Source organism: Periplaneta americana, chromosome 9, assembly GCF_040183065.1.
Source record: "Periplaneta americana isolate PAMFEO1 chromosome 9, P.americana_PAMFEO1_priV1, whole genome shotgun sequence".
In the NCBI taxonomy this organism is placed as follows: Eukaryota; Metazoa; Arthropoda; class Insecta; order Blattodea; family Blattidae; genus Periplaneta; species Periplaneta americana.
The window spans coordinates 60,164,092-60,182,471 of NC_091125.1; the positions used below are offsets into that span (position 1 = coordinate 60,164,092).

The 18,380-nt window shown below is 37.3% G+C and overlaps 1 protein-coding gene across 1 annotated transcript; it reads left to right on the forward strand.

Moving 5' to 3' along the window:
* The first annotated feature begins 3,032 nt into the window (after positions 1–3,032).
* Positions 3,033–17,692, forward strand: LOC138705988 (uncharacterized). Its single transcript, XM_069834843.1, has 4 exons — positions 3,033–3,178; positions 9,686–9,961; positions 13,232–13,818; positions 17,069–17,692. Exons 2-4 carry the CDS (start codon positions 9,707–9,709, stop codon positions 17,451–17,453), a joined length of 1,227 nt encoding a protein of 408 aa, XP_069690944.1. The 5' UTR covers positions 3,033–3,178; positions 9,686–9,706; the 3' UTR covers positions 17,454–17,692.
* Positions 17,693–18,380: the final 688 nt, after the last annotated feature.

Here is an 18,380-nt window from a genome sequence, read left to right on the forward strand (position 1 = left end):
CTGATAACACGAATAGTTTAGGACAACAGACTCGGACGGATACATTAAGGGATGAAAGTGAACTAAAGTACGCCGTTGAATATGGAGATAGAAGAAATACTTGACGGACGAATGTATTGGAGGACAGAAGGAAGGTGAGTAAAGATGTATAATAATGATAATAATAATAATAATAATTATTATTATTATTATTATTATTATTACTATTTATTTATACTGGCAGAGTTATGGAGTTTGATTTTAGGTCATAGTTAACTTTATTTATTGTGTAATTTAGTGTCGGCGTAGGTGCGGAGATACATATTTGTAAGTCCTCAGCAAATAGGATATGTCTACGGTGTTTAATAGATTGTGCTGTCATTTATATAGATCGTAAAAAGTAGAGGTCCAAGAACTGAACCCTGTGGTACACCTGCACCCACGGTGTCAGGAAGAAAAACGATCGCAGATCCGCACACATTGTTGGCGTACTTGAAGGTATGAGGTAAACCACGAAACTGAATTTTCTGATAGATTAAGGGTTCGGAGCTTGCTTAGTAACAGATCTATATCAACCGAGTCAAAGGCTTCTGAAGTCAAGAAGTGTCAAAATGGTCAAGTTAGTTAGTTAGTTAGTTAGTTAGTTAGTGGGGTTTAAAAAAGAGCACGTCACCTACAATGGATATTTGTGTCCTTATCTAAAATCTTTCACTAAACACAAATACAATACAATAACCAGAATACTTAAAATAACTAAAAAGCGTTATCACGGTTAAAACGAGGCAAACAAATGCAAAATGATCATTTTTTGTTTGTCGGAGGCTTCCCATATGTCTTCCGTAACTTTAAATAATGCTCTATCTGTGCCATGTCCACTTCTGAAGCCTGTTTGATACTCATCAAGTAAATTGTGTTCGTTCAAGAAGTCCGTCAATTGTTTGTGAACAATGCGTTCCAATGCTTTTGACAGGGAGAGCAGGATGCTTATAGGTCGATACTCGTTTGGGTTTGAAGGATTATTATTTTTAGGAAGGGGACGTACATAAACTTTCTTCCATAGGGTCGGATATATGGAGAGTTAAAGTTATGTTTTATTTAACGACGCTCGCAACTGCAGAGGTTATATCAGCGTCGCCGGATGTGCCGGAATTTTGTCCCGCAGGAGTTCTTTTACATGCCAGTAAATCTACTGACATGAGCCTGTCGCATTTAAGCATTTAAATGCCATCGACCTGGCCCGGGATCGAACCCGCAACCTTGGGCATAGAAGGCCAGCGCTATACCAACTCGCCAACCAGGTCGACTGATATATGGAGATCATAAGCGAGACATTAAAGATGTGTGTCACAGTTGGCAATATTACGTCTATGATTTTACACAGCAGAACAATGCTGATGTAGTGGACTCATTCAGCTTTTGTACTTATCCTTTTTATACACTATCTACCAAAAAGTAATTGAGCACTGTTTTTGCCCCTTTACAACCTCGTGGTACCACCTCCAGTTGCTATAACAGCAACCACCTGTCAGGCATGCTCTCCACTAGTTTGTGTAGGATATCCACTGGAATGCGTCGCCATTCCTCTTGCAACATGGCTCTCAGTTGGACAATGGAAGTTGGACGTTCCTCCCGAGACCTCAATCGCCGGTCCAATTCGTCCCAAAGATGCTCAATGGAATTGAGATCAGGCCTTTGTGCAGGCCAGTCCAACCGGTGAACATTACTGTCTGCATACCATTGCACAGTAGCCGCCGAAACACCGGGCCAACTTCCATTGTCCAACTGAGTGCCATGTTGCAAGAGAAATGGCGACGCATTCCAATGGATATCCTACACAAACTAGTGGAGAGCATGCCTGACAGGGTGGCTGCGGTCATTGCAACAAGAGGTGGTACCACGAGGTTCTAAAGGGGCAAAAACAGTTCCCAATTACTTTTTGGTAGATAGTGTGGCTTTCTTTGCGTCTAAATCTGTTACGTATGTGAAGAAAAATTTCTCGCTCGTTTGACAGGTTGCTTGCAGTAGTTCATGCATTGTCTGTTCTTTCTCCTTGGGGTCAAATGGTTGTGAGTGTAGTCTATCGTGGTAAAATGGTCATTAAAAGCGTCAAGTGAAATAGAAATGTCGTTTGCTTGGTCCTCCTGTCTCCCTATGCCCATTGTTTTCAAGGCTCGCCATAGTGTTGATGGAAGATGGTCCAATAATGCTCTGTCCCTCTCTTCCAGAGACACTTCAGACTCTAGATAACTGCGGAGTTGTCTTCGGTAGCTTTTTTTGAGCTCCAGCACAATCCCCCCTTGAATTAGGTTGGCAGGACATCCCAACCTTCTCACGTCCTTCAAATCCTCGATTACGGCGTGTCTCATTTCTTCAGCTTTTTTAGTCATTTTACTATTTAGAATGTACTTAGGCTTATGCACATGTACAGTAAAATATCCTTCGAAAACACAGAAGAGTCAAGAGAGTTGTTAGTGTGGTTAGCTACTAGCCGCCATCTTGGTGGTATAACTCTGTATTCGAAGTTTCTCGCTCGTTCTATATTTTCATAGTGACTTCCTATTTTATAGTTGATTATTCAACAACGCTGTATCAACTACAAGGTTACTTAGCGTCATAAGGAATTGGTGATAACGAGATAAGGCCGAAGTTTCGCCAGTGATTACCTGACATTTGTCTTACTATTGGGAAAACTACGGAAAACCTCAACCACGTACTCAGCCCAAGCGAGAATCGAACCCATGCTCGAGCGCAAGTCCGGATCAGCAGCCGACCGAGATATGCCTGTAGCCCACAGTGACATAATTAAGATAATGCTGCCGCGCCATGTGCATTTAAACAATTTATTGCACAATAATGTGCATAACCATTCGTCAAATTTCCCTGTAGGCCTGTTTCTCAAGAATGACTGGTATCTTTCACCTGAATAGTTCACGTAACTATAGTAGGTATTTTTTCCTCTGCTACACACGTCACATTTCACCTTGATAAAACTCTCGACACGAACACAATACGACAGATAATCTCTGAGAACATCACTCCTTTACGAGATTCTTAATTCGCCTGTACGTATCAGTGAACAATGTATAAAGACGCGATATAACGGCTATTTTAGAAGAAGGTGAACAACAAAAAGCACATCAGCGGAAAAGTTGCGTTATTTCCAGAGCACAAAAAGGTGAAGATTTCGCCCAATACGAAGGTTAGTAATGTTTTCTTGATATCAATAAACACTTCTTGTTTACATAATGTAGTTCCTATATTTTACAAACTTACAAACTTATGCTGTATAGTGACACTAGAGATAGACACACATTGTAAGCGTCCCTAAATGTGGGATTAGCACGACGGAGAACCACAACTGTGTCATCACTAGGGCCGTGACATCGGTATATTTGTATTAGTCTGAGGTGAACATAAGACGCCGGTCAGAATGTAGTCGGTGTTTCAAGTACAGGCAGCGGAAGCGAATTTGACACACGTCTAAGCATGCACGTTCCATGTTTTGTATACAATTATTGCGTATTATAAATTAAGACAATACAATCATCGTATAGCCTATAAGGGTTAATATAGGAAATGACTAAAATGCTGGTGAGGTTGAAAATTAATTTTGAAAATCATACTTAACTTGTCACAAATGTGGTAAAACATAAGTATGAAAAGATGTTTTTTTAATATATTTAGAATTTTTCATTACAGTTTTAGAATGCCGAAAACGTATTATGGCGTACAATTTTGCTTTCCCTAGATTTAAGTGTTACATTAATTTATCACATCTATTCCGTATCTTACTTTTCTTGCATATTGTTTGCCTGATTTCAGTTTCCTACTGCAATAAAGAACAACATTCATTTTCAAAGTTCCAAATGAAAATTACCACCGAGTGTCTACATCAAGTTTATAACAATCGCAATTCGCACTTATATGATAAAATTTTTGCAATTTTGCATAATGAATTGGAACCACTGTTTTTTTTTTGTATCACTGTGCGATGAAGAAATGAAATTGATAATATGAAATATTTTACATATGCGCCCTTGGTTTCATCCGATGTTGAACGCAGTTTTTCTGCATACAAGGTTATACAGGGACATCATTTTATTTTACTAACATTTTTAATATTAACCTGTCTATACCTTTAGAGAACCGGATACACCGCTTGCTCCCCCCTCCAAGACTGGAGTTCGATGATACTGGCGTAAAACACAAATCACTCTACTAGGTATAGGATGGAAGAAAAGTAGTTCATCCATTTACGTAAACTAGGAAATATCGCGATTTTGAGTTTGATAATTTTCATTAGGTTTTTCTTTAATCAAAGTACAGTACTGTATTAAGAATAAGTGTTTTTACTCACGAAGTGAGTTATCCATGCGAACGTGTTCATTATGCAGTGTATACTGTCTACAGCATATTAGCGTACAATATAGAGAAAGAAGTTAAATTGAAAAATAATCATAATATGAATATTTAAACACAATTTTGAAAATGGTGGCCGTTCATTTCGATACAGGCTTCAGTTCTTTCGTACATATTATCGCACTATAGACTATTGCATCTAATTCCAATTGCCAGTTTCGTCCTTCGTACTAGTAACTCATGTTGAAATAATTCTGTACCTACTCTACGTACTGTGAATTCAATCTTCACTTCTGCCCGACCCGAAAATATAAAATTACTCAGACATGCTATCTACTGTCCGTCCAAGTGGTTATGCCACAGGATTGTAGAAAGGGAGGAAATCACGTGACAGTTAATTACTTAACGAGGCCCTTTTATTTAAGTTAAATTAAACAGCTGTATAATATTACGTAAACGTCCAATTCCTAAGAGAAATTAATGTTTTCAGAAAAGAGCTAAGACAGCCCAGCTTTTACAGAGGGGCGAGCAGAAGCAGGTGGGGGAAATCGGGATGCGACGTAGGCAAACGGACAGTACCTGTGCGAAAATATGATTCAATATTGAAAGCTCTTTCGTCACTGGAAAACGCGAACATATTTCTGGAACGTACTATACCCAGTAACTCAGTACTGCTTACTATCTACGGTCCTGGTTCTGTGTGGAGTTGGAACTTCCTTAGTAGAAAGGGTGGGAGTGAAGTACATTCAAAAACTCAGGTACAATAAAAATTGAAGTAAAAATAAAATGATGTCCCTGTACTATCCGACACTCGGCGGTCATTTTCATTTGAAACTTTGAAAATGAATGTTGTGGTTCATTGCAGCAGGAACCGAAACCAGGCGAACAACATGCAAGAAAAGTAAGGTATAAAATTGATGCGATAAATAAATTAATGTAACAGCTAAATATAGAAAAAGAAAAATTGTACGCCATATACGTTTTCGGCATTCTAAAACTGTAATGAAAAATTCTAAATATATATTTAAAAAAAAACATCTTTTCAGACATGTTTTACCACATTTGTAACAATTTAAGTATGATTTCCAACAATTATTCTCAACCTCACCAGCATTTTAGACCTTTCCGATATTAAGCCTTATTATACAATAATTGTATTGTCTTGATTTTATAATACGCTATAATCGTATACAAAACACGAAAACACGGAACGTGCTTGCTTAGGCGCGTGTCAAATTCGCTTCCGCTGCCTGTACTTGAAACATTGACTACACTCTGACCGGGGCGTCGTATGTTCACTCAGACTACAAATATACCGATGGCACGGCCCTAGTCATCACAGGACAACCATCCAGTTTCGCAGACGAAAAATAAATTTCTTCCATTGTTCACATCGAACATTGAACAACACATCGCTTGAATGTGCAGGTCATACACTAACTCGTCGACCTGGTTGGCGAGTTGGTAAAGCGCTGGCCTTCTATGCCCAAGGTTGCGGGTTCGATCCCGGACCAGGTCGATGGCATTTAAGTGTGCTTAAATGCGACAGGCTCATGTCAGTATATTTACTGGCATGTAAAAGAACTCCTGCGGGACAAAATTCCGGCACATCCGGCGATGCTAATATAACCTCTGCAGTTGCGAGCGTCGTTAAATAAAACATAACATTTAACATTTACACTAACTCAGAGCCACTGCGGCGGAAATATACACAAATAGTGATCTAAATTCTTATTGCAATGGTAAATGTGGTTATATATTGGTAGTGGAACTAGCAAAGAATGATGGTGATGATGTATTAGACCTACCAAAATGGTAATCAGAGTAGCAATGACATGATGGTGATGAAGTAACGGTGATTACAAGATTCTGACGGTAGTAGCGGTAATGATAAGATGGTGAGTGTAATAGTGTCAACAAGATGATGACGGTAGTAGCAGTGATAAGATGGTGACGGTAATATCGGTGATAACAATGTTACGGTAGTAGCGGAAACAAGATTGTGACGGTAGTAGTGGCAACAAGATAACAGTAGTAGCGGTGAAGAAAAGACGGTGATATTAGTAGCGGTGATGACAAGAGGTAACGGCAGTAGCGGTGATGACAAGAGGTAACGGTAGTAGCGGTGATGACAAGAATATGATGGTAGTAGCGGAGATAAGATGGTGAGGGTGATAGTGGAGACAAGATGGTGACAGTAACAGCGGCGAGATGATGGTGACGGTAACAGACGCGACAAGATGGTGACGGTAACAGTGGTGACAGGATGGTGGTTGTAACAGCGGCGACAGGATGGTGACGGTAGCAACGGCGACAGGATGGTGATGGTAGCAGCGGCGACACGATGGTGACGGCAACAGCGGCGACAAGATGGTGACGGTAACAGCGGCGACAAGGGTAACAGTGGCTAGAAGGTGGTGAGGGTAACAGCGGTGACAAGATGGTGACGGTAACAGCGGCGACAAGATGGTGACGGTAACAGCGGCGACAAGATGGTGACGGTAACAGCGGCGACAAGGGTAACAGTGGCTACAAGGTGGTGAGGGTAACAGCGGTGACAAGATGGTAACGGTAACAGCGGCGACAAGACAGTAACGGTAACAGCGGCGACAAGATGGTGACAGTAACAGCGGCGACAAGATAGTAACGGTAACAGCGGCGACAAGATGGTGACGGTAACAGCGGCGACAAGGGTAACAGTGGCTACAAGGTGGTGAGGGTAACAGCGGTGACAAGATGGTAACGGTAACAGCGGCGACAAGACAGTAACGGTAACAGCGGCGACAAGATGGTGACAGTAACAGCGGCGACAAGATAGTAACGGTAACAGCGGCGACAAGATAGTAACGGTAACAGCGGTGACAAGATGGTGACGGTAACAGCGGCGACAAGATAGTAACGGTAACAGCGGCGACAAGATGGTGACAGTAACAGCGGCGACAAGATAGTAACGGTAATAGCGGCGACAAGATAGTAACGGTAACAGTGGCTACAAGATGGTGACGGTAACAGCGGCGACAAGATAGTAACGGTAACAGCGGCGACAAGATAGTAACGGTAACAGCGGCGACAAGATAGTAACGGTAACAGCGGCGACAAGATGGTGACAGTAACAGCGGCGACAAGATAGTAACGGTAACAGCGGCGACAAGATGGTGACAGTAACAGCGGCGACAAGATAGTAACGGTAATAGCGGCGACAAGATAGTAACGGTAACAGTGGCTACAAGATGGTGACGGTAACAGCGGCGACAAGATAGTAACGGTAACAGCGGCGACAAGATAGTAACGGTAACAGCGGCGACAAGATGGTGACAGTAACAGCGGCGACAAGATAGTAACGGTAACAGCGGCGACAAGATGGTGACAGTAACAGCGGCGACAAGATAGTGACGGTAACAGCGACGACAATATGGTGACAGTAACAGCGGCGACAAGATAGTAACGGTAACAGCGGCGACAAGATGGTGACAGTAACAGCGGCGACAAGATGGTGACAGTAACAACGGCGACAAGATAGTGGCGGAAACAGCGGAGACAAGATGGTGACAGTAACAGCGGCGACAAGATAGTGACAGTAACAGTGGCGACAAGATGGTGACGGTAACATCGGCGACAAGATGATGACGGTAACAGCGGCGACAAAGTGGTGATGGTAACAGCGACGACAAGATGGTGACGATAACAGCGGCGACAAGATGATGACGGTTACAGCGGCGACAAGGTGGTGACGGTAGACTATTCGTCATACTTCAATGCATATTTCTGTTAAGAAATTACATTACTCCCTGGATTCATTAAGATGTACAGAAGCTGCACAATTTTCATAGCACATTTGAAAAGTCGCCATTCCTGGAGTAAGGCCAAAAGAATTTAAAAAATCCAAAGATATTAACATATCTTAAAGACACCATCTCTAAAATTAAATCCCATTTGTATTTACTTACATATTGGACGAGGAATATATTATGGCTCATATAATTTTGTTGTTGTTGAGATTTCTGAAGAAAGTTCTTTCTAAAATAACTGATTCAATTATGTGGAAGGGTAGAACTTCCTCTTTCGAAAAAATCATTAGCACACATCATTTAAACATTCGAACGCTTTTGGAACACACTGAAAAACATCATTCGGAAATCCAAACTGCGACTCTAAAGTTATCAGCGGGGTACGTAAACTTAAGATACCATAAAGTGAATATAGGTTAAATGGGTCCGTCTTCTTGCTTATCAAGTAATGTGTAGTCTTATATTATTAACTATGTCACATTTATTGATTGGATTAACGTTTTCGGCAATTATTTGCCATCATCAGATCATCGTAAGTGTCATGTTATACACACTGAATACTAATTACAAATATAAGTTGAATGAAGTAATATTCGGGCAAACAAACATGGTTACCACTTGACTAGATAAATGTTACATTATAATTAGATGTGCACTGACGCAGCTGTTTACATGAACAATATTTTCATTTTATCATAAATATTAAGATTGGACACAAATTTAATTATGACGTGAAATAATTACATACATTATTGAATTTACATGTGGAAGTATTGTGTTCCATACATTGCATAAATTGAAACAAGCAGGTTACGAACATGCTTAATGCTAAATAACTACTATGTTTGAAAAATTCTGCCTTTGAGAATTACATATACATATGTCAAGTAATCACCCAATGATATTGCATTTTATCATAAATGTTAAAATTGAACACAAAATGAAATGTGAAACAATTATATATGATATTGACTCTTCATGCTGTTAACAGCATGACTTTCAAAACACAGCAATTTATTTTGCATCAAGCATATTCGTAACTTGTAACTTATGCAATATATGGAACATAATACTTCCCGCATGAAGACAATTTAAAGACTGTCAACATTTTTGATAATGGATGTTTAATGCCTAAGTTTATTATAATTGTCAATTATTGACTGTGGACATATTTTATACAGGACATTTGATAACTGGAGACATTTGTGATATGGACATTAATGATGGACTTTTTACAGTGGAAATTTCGCAGTGATCTACTTGACTAATAATAATCGATATAAACAGTCAATATTCGCGGATTTATTTAAGTATAATTATTCTGTTAGCATTTACTTCAGTACAACTGTACCCATTACCTCCTCTTGCGGCATTAGTATTTAAAATCGATGGTAGACAATAGGTCATTTATTGTATTAATCAAATTGTACCCCATTTCCATTATATTTTAAGATAAATATTTAATACATTCTTCTTCAGTAAATAAAATTAGTGGTAACAGAATTACAGTTTAGAAATATCTAAACTATTTAATAGTATAACACACACAATTATTCCAGGTAAAGTCGTACTAAGACATCATGGCAAGTAACTACGAGACCTGTAAGCCGAAATGGATGAGTACTTCTTTCTTTGAGAGTGCTCTGAGATCTGCAGAAGAAGATAACAACATCACAGTAATTTCTACCGAGGTGACGGCAGCGACAGCAGCTGGAGACAATTATGGAAGTGAGATGTACAGAGTCGTCGTCAAATTTAGACGTGGGACTAAGACAGAAGAAATATCTATCATCGTTAAAGCTTCAAAGCAGCAGTCACAAGGAATGATTGCTAAGGTATTTTCCATTTACTATTAAATTGTTTTCCCTTTTATGTTCAAAAATTACTATTTCCATGTAAAATACTTTTGCCAGTAAAATGATCTTATGTACTTCAGTTTCACTGTAATTACAAATTGAATTATTGTATTTTGTCTGTCTATACTCCATGGCTATATAAATATTTTTTTTATCCAATGCCACCAGGTTGTCTTTTCGATATTTCTGGTCTTCTCTCTTGGCCATGGCTTAGTTGTAACCCACTTCTGAGGTTGGGGCGCCTGGAAGGCGGAGTTACATTACCCCGATGATGTGATAGGATGATTATGATAATGTGGTGCCAGGAGAGGTTTTAAATCTAAACTTAACCTAAATTCCAGACCATGGACGAACACAGGAATAATCCCCTTTAAGGAAAAATTCCTGTGCTCTAACCGGGAATCGAACCCGGGACCTCATGAACTATAGCCAGAAGCTCTGACCACTAGACCATGAGGCTGGTCGGCTATATAAATATGCAGGGTGTTTAAAAAATACGGGGCATAATTTCAGGTATGTATTTCCCACATGTAGATAATCAAAAAGTTCATTACAACATGTGTCCGGAAATGCTTCATTTCCGAGTTATGGCCTTCACAACATTGAAATTCACCGGAACGTTTTTCTTTCCGCAGGTCGTTGTCATTATAGAAGATGTTCAAAATGTCCACCTCCTGCTTGAATATAGACCTCACATCGATGTCTCATTGACCTGCGAACACGATCCCAAACTCCAGGAGTATTGCGTATGTCCTCAGAACATGCCACAATTCGATTCCGAAGGGATTCCAAATCAGGCACCGCAGACGAATAAACCAATGATTTTAAATGGCCCGACAAGTAGAAATTGAGAGGGATCAGATCAAGTGAGCGTAGAGGCCAAGCAATTGGGCCAACTCTACCTATCCATCGATCAGGAAACCTTCGATCCAAGTACCGGCGAGCCGTACGACTGAAGTGTGCAGGAGCGCCATCATGCAAGAAGTGAATGTGTTGAAGATTGATCAGTGGAGTGTCTTCTAAAACATGAGGTATGGTTCCAGTGAATTTCAATGTTGTGAAGGCCATAACTCGGAAATAAAACATTTCCGGACACATGTTGTAATGAACTATTTTGATTGTCTACATGTGGGAAATACATACCTGAAATTATGTCCCGTATTATTGAAACACCCTGTATATAATGCACATACACGAGTATATATAATCTGTGTATATATACTTATATATATACATACATATAGGCGTAATCATACATATACGCACATACCGAGACAGGGAAAGGGACAGATTTAGACGCAATAATAGAGGCATAGACACAGGACACAGAAAAGGACAGAATCAGACAGACACAAAGGAAGAGACCGATTAAGATAGGCAGACACACAACAGAGAGGCAGATACAGAAAAAGGGACAACTAGACACATAAAAAATATAAAGACACAGAACAGAGACAAACACAGAGAAAGGGACAGAGTTAGAAAGACACATAAAAACAAAGATACAAGACAGAGAGAGACAGACATAGGACAGAGTTAGACACACAAAAAGAAAGGCAAAAAACACAGGATGAAGATAGATACAGAGAAAGGGTAAGAGTTAGACACAGGAAAAGAAAGGCACACACAGGACAAAGAGAAACAGACACAGAAAAAGAGTCACCGACACGAGGACATACAGAGAGAATCAGAGAATGGGACAGAATCTGACAGACAAAGAATAAGACAGCTATAGACAGAGAGAAAGAGAGAGAAATAAATACAAGGAAAAAGAGGCAGACACCGGGACAGAAAGAAATAGAGAGAGTGGCAAAGATAAAAGAGATATAGGCAACGGGACAGAAAGGGAGAGAGTTAAAGAAAGCGAGACATTGGCACCGGGAGAGAGATAGAGAAAGAAAAAGAGACACGGACACCGGGAAAGAGAGAGACGAAGATAAAGGGAGAAACAGAGACCGAAAGAAACAGATAAAAGGAGACACAGACACTTAGAGAGGCACAGGACCAGAAAAAGAGAGAAATACTAACACCAGGACAGTAAGGTCACTTATTTTGAAGAGCATCTCGTATAATACATTATTTCACGGCTGCATGCAACTCATCTGACATCACAATACAAATTACCAAGTTAGTATAATTTCTATTACCATTTGTTTTATCACCCTCAATAGCAATACATTAAGTGGAATGAGTAGTGATGCCTGTGCGATTAAAAAAATTCCGCACTAAAGATTAGTTTAATATTTCTAAGCTTTTAGTTCTTAGAGTGGAATAAAAATTTCCATGCTTATATGATCAATCATTCTGAATTCAGTGATATAAAAGACAACTAATTAGTTTCGTATCCAAGTGCATGAGCGCTGCTCATTCGGTCTCAGATTTTGTTAATACTACTGTATCTCCTGTTTTATATTGTTTGTATTATTTTATTTCTATTTCTCTTGTTTGTTTGTAATTATATTCTTTATTCTGTATATTTAAATTTAAATAAATAAAAAATAAAAGCCCTAACTGATAATCTATTTTTCAGGTGCACATTACTTGCTACAATCTTTACTCATATAGGCCTACTTGGTATTTTTAAAGTTATCTAGTAATATATATATATATATATATATATATATATATATATATATATATATATATATATATATATTGTAATTTCTACAACAAAATTTAGTTAAATATTTCACCCCTAGTGAAACAGAAAAGTATTTAACTTTGTATAACATTTTTTCTCTTGTTATGTGTGTGAAATTATTAAACTCGTAGTTCTACTATATAGAACACAGACTGCAGAAAACACTGTAAAAATTTCATGTAAATTGATTCAGTAGTTTCAAAGAAAAATACACTTAAGTTTGAAAAATATCAACTTATGGAAAACTGCACTTAAAAGAGAAGGATGCATGAATTATATGCACCGCCAAATTTAAAGAGGCCATTAAATGGCTTATCTGGAGAAATACCCCCAGCAATATTGACATTGTTTTAAAGAGCAAGATTTGTACCTTTTAAACACAAAACAAAAAATCGGAGTTTTGACCTCTGATCAATACCTGGTTCCCTTAAACTGTATTGCAATAAGCAAAAACCTGTACGTACATAATAGGTAATGTGTATTTACTAAATACTGCGAAATAATTTTGTAATTGCACTGTGATAACAGAGAGAAAAATTAAAATTTCACAAAAGGAAAGCATTTCTGGTATGTTTCTGTAAAATGGATTTATTTTATTACTGTTCTAGATGATGTCTGTGAGAAATATATTCGACCAGGAAACGGCTGCTTTCGCCATCGTATTTCCGACAATGTACAAATTATTGGATGAAGTTCCTTCGTTAAACAATCAACCATTCTCTGCAAAATATTTATATTCTGATTCGCATGAAACCGCTTCGTCAATAGTATTGGAAGATCTGAAGGTTAAAGGCTTCCGACTTGCAGACAACAGAACATCTGGTTTGGACGTGAAGCACTGCCTCCTTGTCATGAGAACGATTGCACGTTATCATGCAGCCTCTCTAGTTCAGTACCAAAAAGATCCCACAATTTTTGAACCATTAATGGATAACGTATTTTCTATAGATAAGGATAATGGATCGAAGGAATTTATTGAAGCAAATATTAACAGAGTCGCAAAGGAAGTGAACACATGGCCAGAATATGACACATTCCTTAAAAAGCTACAGAACCTTCGTGACACAGCTGTGGAAAAATGGCGTCTGGGAGTAACCCGAAATGGCGAATTCAATGTTCTCTGTCATGGAGATCTATGGCTCAACAACATGATGTTTCGCTATTCAGAGGACGCTGCAGAAGTTGAGGATTTGAGGTTAGTAATTCATTGTAAATCAAGTGATATGTATAAATACTACATGATGGATTCTTCTAATAATTAATTGGTGAGGATTGGGTAGTGTTGCCTGGGCGAATAAAGAATTTCAGTACAAAAGTTTTGTTCAATATCTTTAGACTTTCAGTATTCAAGCGTGGAATAAAAAATTTCATTGTTATACAATAAATCATTCTGAATTCAGTGGTATAAAAGACAACTTATTAGTTTCCTATTCCAGTGCAAAAGAAAGGCCCTAACTGATAACCAAAGCTCGGAACTTGGGGACTTGTGTGTCGTGTGCATGAGTAAGGTTACAGGTACAACGTACACAAAGCTCACCCTGCAAGTGCTCAGGGACAGTCGTGTGTACTAAGAAACTGGTCACATCGAATGACAGGAAGACGGACGAGGAAACTGTGTCGTGTCGAAGCCAATGACATTCAGATAATTAATTAGAGGTAAACAGTCTGTTTGAAAATAAGAAAATACGTATTATTCGAATGGGTATTGTATAAGTTTGAAAATATATTTCTTAAAATATTTAGGTACAGAATTTTGTGGAGGAATTCTGAGGAGATTCATTATTTTCTTCGAATGGAGAGTTTATATTTTGTAACTTGTGTCAAACACAAACTAGAGATTGGAAACGGACATTCATTGAAATACATTGCAGTCCCTTAAATCGGTGGAAAATTTTTCCATAGCCATGGATCAAGTCGTAGTGGAACCTTCCCTAGTAGTGACATAGAAATTGAAAACTATTTTCGAGACAAATTTAGGATACTTATCTTTCTCAGATACGAGATCAGCTAGCAACTACTGAAAATCGAACAGGAAACAGTGACAGTGAAAATATTCAATACTGTATTTCGGCCTAAGACTTTATAATACAATTACAAACCATTTTCCAAATTTGAAATTTTTTAAAATTGAAGCTTTTAAAAAATAAATTTGTAAAATTATCCACGATATAATATAATATTAACAAATGTATTTTTTTTTTTTTTACCTTTTATTTCTGTCTACTATATTCTTGTTTTTATTGAATATAACTTGGCTTCTGTGGAATTGTCAATTTATATTAAATGTGTATTTTTCTCTCTTTTTCTCTTTCTTCTTTATTCTTGCTCTTGTGTTGTATTTATTGGTTTGAATTAAGTTACTTACTGTATTTAGTAAAGTGTCCTTGTAAGTTTTATGTTATATTATTGACTAAGACTACACCGTACACGAGCCTGGCTCTTACGGTAGTGGCTAGAAACATTTTTGTTTTATAAATGTAATTTGTATTCAGTAGGTAGCTAGTTAAAATAAATAAAATAAAAAAAAATAATTTTGCTCCCATCACTTCACGTGATGTGAAAATAAGTTTCTTTCGTTTCAAATCATGTTTAACTAACAGACGAAGAAGGTATGGGTTCGAAAAATATTCGAATGCATGTAGTCATACACTGTAATAAAATGTACAGAGCAGAACTGTAAATTTGATATATTTTGCATGTTTATATATATATATATATATATATATATATATATATATATATGCTATAAAATTACGTGTTTCAACCTACCATAATGTTATCATTATGTTGTTCCAGCCAGGAACCACCTTTATAGCAGACCTAACAGTACCTCTGTGCTGGATACGGGAGTTTGTTGACATTGAAGTCCGGTCCCTTAGTCACGTTCAAAGACACAAGTCCCCAAGTTCCGAGCTTTGCTGATAACCTGTTTTCCCACTTTGCTAAATATAGGTTTACCTCAAACTTCAGGTGCATATTACTTGCTTTAATCTTCACTCATTTTTTAAGTTATCAGGTAATAGCTATTGTAAATTATAAAACAAATAGCAGTCAAATATTTCACCCTTAATGAAGCAGAAAAAAATATTAAATGTCAAGTACCAATATTTGAATTTTTTTTTTCAATGCACATGTACTTTTTTCCGCATGTTGTGTGTGTTAGGGTAAAGTTTGTTAACACTGTGATACTAGTAATATTGTGATAGTTATTTTTGAGAATTTATTACAATTTTACTGAGCGAGAGGAAAATCAGTTTTTCGCGTCAACGTATTTAGGGAATGGTCGTGGATAAGTTGCTGCACAAAATCGGTTCTTCCCTCGCTCAGTAAAATTGTAACAAATTCTCGAAAATAATTATCACAATATTACTCTTATGACAGTATTACCAACCTTTAGCCTATATGCATAAACCTAAAGATCTACTTTGTAGAACACAGGCTGAAGAAAACAGTGTAAAAATTTCATGTAAATAGATTTAGTAGTTTCAGAGAAAAATGCACTTAAATTTGAAAAATATCAACTTAGGGAAAATTGCATTTAGAAAAAAGAAATATGTATGAATTACATGCGTCGCCAAATTTATGGAGGCCATTTGAATGATCCATCTGCAGAGATATCACTTACAGTGTAATACTGTTTTTAAAGAGCAAGTTTTGTAGGCTACTTTCTTAACACAAAATAAAAAATCGGATGTTTTACCACTATTCACTACCCAGTTCCCTTAGATGTTATTCCTGTATAAATATTAGATGGTTAATTCTAGTAATTAATTGGAGGTCATTAAGTACACTGGCTTTGGATGTTTAACATTGGCACATGAATTGGACCGGCAAAACTATACCATACTTAACATTAAAACACGAGCACTAGAAATTGTACTCGATTAATTCGGTTTTTATTTTCCTTTTAAGAGTGGGGGAATGACAATGTGTGAGAAAGCATTTGTTCCAGGTCCCATTCGTGATGCTAAAATATTTTCAACCACAATGTAGGCATTTTGCTTCATGATTAATATGGGCATTTTCTTCAGGACAGGTATTATGAATATACCTAATGAGTCATGACTTATAATTTTGTAACTGTTTAGAAATTCCATGTCATGTGTAAACAATTACATTGAAATGACAATTATTTGTGCCGAATTTCAGCTGAAAACTACTTCCATCGCAATAGGACGCAAATTCTTATCAACAAAAGCCTGAACAGTATCGATATAATCATTCGACATTTAATTTTGCTTTGTGTACGCAATAATTGAGACTTGCTAATTCAAAGCTACATGGCATCAACAGTAACAGTATGTAATTCCGCATGGAGAATGGGTATTTGGTCCTTGTTAACATGTTGGTCTTGAATATGTCTTGTAGTCATCATTTGTGAGTATAATCATAATATTTTGTTTGAATGTTGACAAATTTCATTATTAAATGTTGTTTTGTTTCAGATTTGTTGACTTCCAGTTAACTTACTGGACATCGCCGGCTGTAGATTTGCACTATTTTATGTATACGAGTGCCTCGGCTGAAGCGCTTGAACATTCTGAGCTGTTGATACAGGAGTACTATAACACACTCTGCGAGATCCTCACGTTGTTGAAGCATCCACATCTTAAGCCTAGCATGAGTATGATTAATGAAGAGTTAGAGAAGAGAGGTCTCTTCGCAGTGCTCTGTAGCATCGTGGTGCGCAGCGTCGTTATGGTGGACAGGAGCAACATGCCCGATATTGAAAATATGGTTGACGAGAAGGAAACAATCAGCTTGACTGAGAAATACAAAGGTTCATTGAAGAAGCTCTTACTTCTATTTGATGCAAGAGGATGGATATGAATTTGGAGATATTCTTGATGAGTCATAAAACACCTGATCTCGTAAATATGGAATTGCGGTACATACTTGAGAATTTCTATATTTATTGAATGGCAACATCAACATTTTGTAAAATGATCTTTGAACATAATGTAAGTGAGAATGAACAGAAAATTTGTCAAATTATTACTGTAATTACTAACGATATTTCAGGTACAAATGAGTAAAATACAATGGAAAATTCTGCCAATTTAAAAGAATATCGTATGTTCTGTTCATTTTATGCTCTACATAAAACTCGTAGTTCAGAAGAAATATATAACTTACAGTATCAATGTTTTAATACTTTTGCAGATCTACAGGTGAAATAATTAAGTACATTTTAAATAATATAGGCCTATCCATACATTTGATTTGTCCTTACAACGGAGTAAAACAGAAATCCTATTTTGAAAAAGGGCACCATTCAATCTTGTATCAAAATTTAAAAAAAAAAGTTAATGTCAAAATTTGTTAAATTTCAGATGAAAATTAGAGTTGATAATAAAGTCTGAACAGTCGAGATTTTTTTTTAACAAAATGCAACATAATACAATTCAATATAAAATATATGACTTAAATGTTAATCTGTATAATACGTAACAATACAATGTGGTGTAAACTTATTAATAATGTTTGTGGCAAGTGTTTTATTTGCAAAGCCTGTGATCGCTGACAACCTGCACAAGACAGTTCTTTTGCTGTTCTTCCTGGTATGGAATATATTGTGTTACTAGGTCAGGAACGCTCCTCATTCTTCCGTATCGTTAATGCAATCTTATTGACAGGGCTCATGTACTTTCCCATGACAATACTTACAGTTTCCATCACATTGCCAGAGTTCGGGTCCAATTTTGTGAATCCCATATTTTCTGGTCCATTTTCTTTTAAAAACAAGAGATTCTTTAG

Bases quoted from the DNA above. Each gene is read 5' to 3' on its own strand.
- LOC138705988 (XM_069834843.1), top strand. From the start codon at position 9,707: ATGGCAAGTAACTACGAGACCTGTAAGCCGAAATGGATGAGTACTTCT. The intron at 9,962-13,231 runs GTATTTTCCATT...TTACTGTTCTAG, and splicing joins CACAAGGAATGATTGCTAAG to ATGATGTCTGTGAGAAATAT. The intron at 13,819-17,068 runs GTTAGTAATTCA...GTTTTGTTTCAG, and splicing joins GCAGAAGTTGAGGATTTGAG to ATTTGTTGACTTCCAGTTAA.